General features: G+C 44.5%; 1 protein-coding gene across 1 annotated transcript in view; it reads right to left on the bottom strand.

Annotated features, from left to right (window-relative positions):
• Positions 1-2,039, bottom strand: part of LOC103807441 (proto-oncogene c-Rel-like) — a gene marked incomplete at its 5' end in the record, with an annotated part of 5,942 nt that extends 3,903 nt beyond the window's left edge. The window contains one exon of the mRNA XM_009080170.1: positions 1,899-2,039. Within this exon, the coding sequence (XP_009078418.1) occupies positions 1,899-2,039 (141 nt within the window). The remainder of the gene's footprint in view (positions 1-1,898) is intronic.
• Between the last annotated feature and the right edge of the window lie 496 nt (positions 2,040-2,535).

Raw genomic sequence — 2,535 nt, 5'->3', positions numbered from 1 at the left:
CAAGTCCAGCACTTGACTGTGAGGGAGATGTTTTCTGTGGCCTCTGTCATGCTGTGACGATTCCCCTGTGCATGCCCTCACCTGTCACCTGACTTCTGCCCAAGTCCTGTTCCTCCCTCCTCAGTAGCATGTCCCTGATGACAAATCCCTAGAAAAATGGGCCTATCACCAGAAATCATGTTGCTTTTACCAAGGGCAGCACAGTATGCTCTACCCAACCTTGTTTCTCAGAAGTGGTAAGCTGCTTCATCTGACTCTTCCCAAGAGTTTTTGGCATGGTGATATATACAACTTGGGAAATTTCTGTTCAAAATCGGTTAACATTACAAGCAATTGAAAACAGAAGCTGCCTGTAATACTGAATTTTAGACACTTGCAGTCTTTACTACTGGGATTGCCTGTGATAAAAGCCCATATGACTTTTATTTATCTCTACTGTCCAAAGCAGGTGGAGACTACAAAGTATTAGCAAGTGAAGAAAACACTGGATTTGAGAAGTGCAAGCTCAGTTTCAGAGAAGCTCTGAACATCTGAACAGATCTGCAAAAGCAGATCCCACAGCCTGTTGTGTCTGTTATCTGAAGTTCCAACCTGACCTTACCCAGCGCTGGTTGAACGAGAGTGACATTGTTAGAAGTAATTCAGATCTGAAACTGAGCAACATCATCTTTTATGATTTGTGGTTGCAGTTGCGCACGGGTTTATTTACACCGCTGCTACGTGACACGGAGGGTTTTAGGTGCCTCCAGTGCTGCCCACAGCCACCCACAGCAGCACACTCTGCTTCCCCCACCACGCAGCACTCGGGCCTGCCGCGGCTTCGCCAGGACTGACGTCAGGCAACGGAGACAAGTAATCATGATTTGGCACATTTCTAAATGGCATCTGAGGCATAGCTGCAAATCTTGCACATCAGTTTTATCTCAGCTCTGATTACTTCAGTACAAGGGCTTCTCAGTAACACAATGCACACAGTTCTGTCTCCCAGATCATTCGAGAAGGTACTCTAAATATATCAAATCCATAATCAACATTTTATAAGGGTTATGCTCACATCAACACATTTCTAACAACTTTATAAAACACAGATCTCATTTGATTCAGTAGTTTCTGCTAAAGCAAGGACCTTAAATATTCAGCATGGAAATAATTGTGCTGCAGAAATAAAATCCACTGCAGGAAAGTGTTCAATGATTAAGAGTTCCTCTGCTGTTCTGTTCCACGAGAGAAGTCCAGTACACACTGAGGGCTAAAACCCTCACCTGAAGTGATCTGCCAAAGCCCTATGGAAGTCTAGTTTTGTGGAAAACAGTGCCAAAAAGAGGGTTTCATGTACCTCTGCACCCTCCCAGAGCATGATCTAAGATTCCTGTTACCTACCTATACACTAAAACAGCAACCAACAGGGATACAAAAGTCATAAAAAAGTCTTTAGATAGCTTCCCACTGGGATAAATCTCTCTTACAAGTCCCATTCCAGAGACCTCACAAGGCAGAAGCAAGATTCCTCAAGGGCACAAACAGGCTTCAGAGGACTCCCTTGGAAAACAGATCAGTCTGAAGGCAGCCCTCCAGCTCACTACTACTATTTTAATCACTTGGCACGTCAGGGCCTTTCTTTGCAGTCTTTGCTGCTGTACGTGACTAAGGGCTTAAGGCACACCTGTGTGTGAGTCCAAGGATGGACAATTCTTACCCTGGTTGGCCAACACTCCACCCTGGGATCATGTTTGAATCCATACTCACTGTGACCTTCCACGTGTCTGACATGCACCTGGCAGTCCCAAGCCACAGAAGACTGGCACAGACCTCAGAAACCAGCCTGGCATTCTTCATCCCAAGCTTAAGAGAACAACAAAAGGAAAAGCAAATAGACCTTTGACTGAGTTGGTACTTACTATTGTCATAGATTGGGTTGGAAATCAGAGGAGGAAGAGCTAACGTGTAGTTGCCGTGTTCGTCGGGAAGAAAAGCTTGGAAGCAGAGGCGGACGACATTGAGATCATACTCATCGATGTTGTGCAGCTGCTCTTCAGGCACTGAACAGCAGAAGAAAAGACAAGACTGAGGATTACTCATCAGAACCAGCAGTAAATCTTTACCAAACCAGGGATGAATCTCCACCAGTAAGAGAGATGATGTTGCTCAGGCAGAGGAAACCTGCCCATAGCCTCTGCCAGTTTCACAGGGGCTGCATGAATAAATTTCTTGTTCACAACCAATGATACAGAAGCCTTGAATGCTTTCCCTTCACCAAAGAGGGCTTGGCTGTCTGAGTTCTCCAGCTGTTTCTTGCATCTGATTTCCTCACCTTGGCTGTCAGACCAGTTTCATGTATCTGTACTTTAAAAGTCATTCCCTGGATGTGTTTCTCTCTTATTTGTGTATGATAAAATTTACAAAATGAATGTTGCTGCCAAAGAGAAATATTTTAGTACAAAGAACTCCTGGGACCTCGACAAAGATTTTCTGCAGCAAGGAGAGACTTTGGCTACTTTGTATTGTTATTTTCCTCTAGAAACTGAGATGGAAAAA

This window comes from Acanthisitta chloris, unplaced genomic scaffold (genome assembly GCF_000695815.1).
Source record: "Acanthisitta chloris isolate BGI_N310 unplaced genomic scaffold, ASM69581v1 scaffold7430, whole genome shotgun sequence".
In the NCBI taxonomy this organism is placed as follows: Eukaryota; Metazoa; Chordata; class Aves; order Passeriformes; family Acanthisittidae; genus Acanthisitta; species Acanthisitta chloris.
The sequence above is the reverse complement of the archived record's forward strand: the minus strand, read 5'-3'. Positions and strand labels throughout refer to the sequence as shown.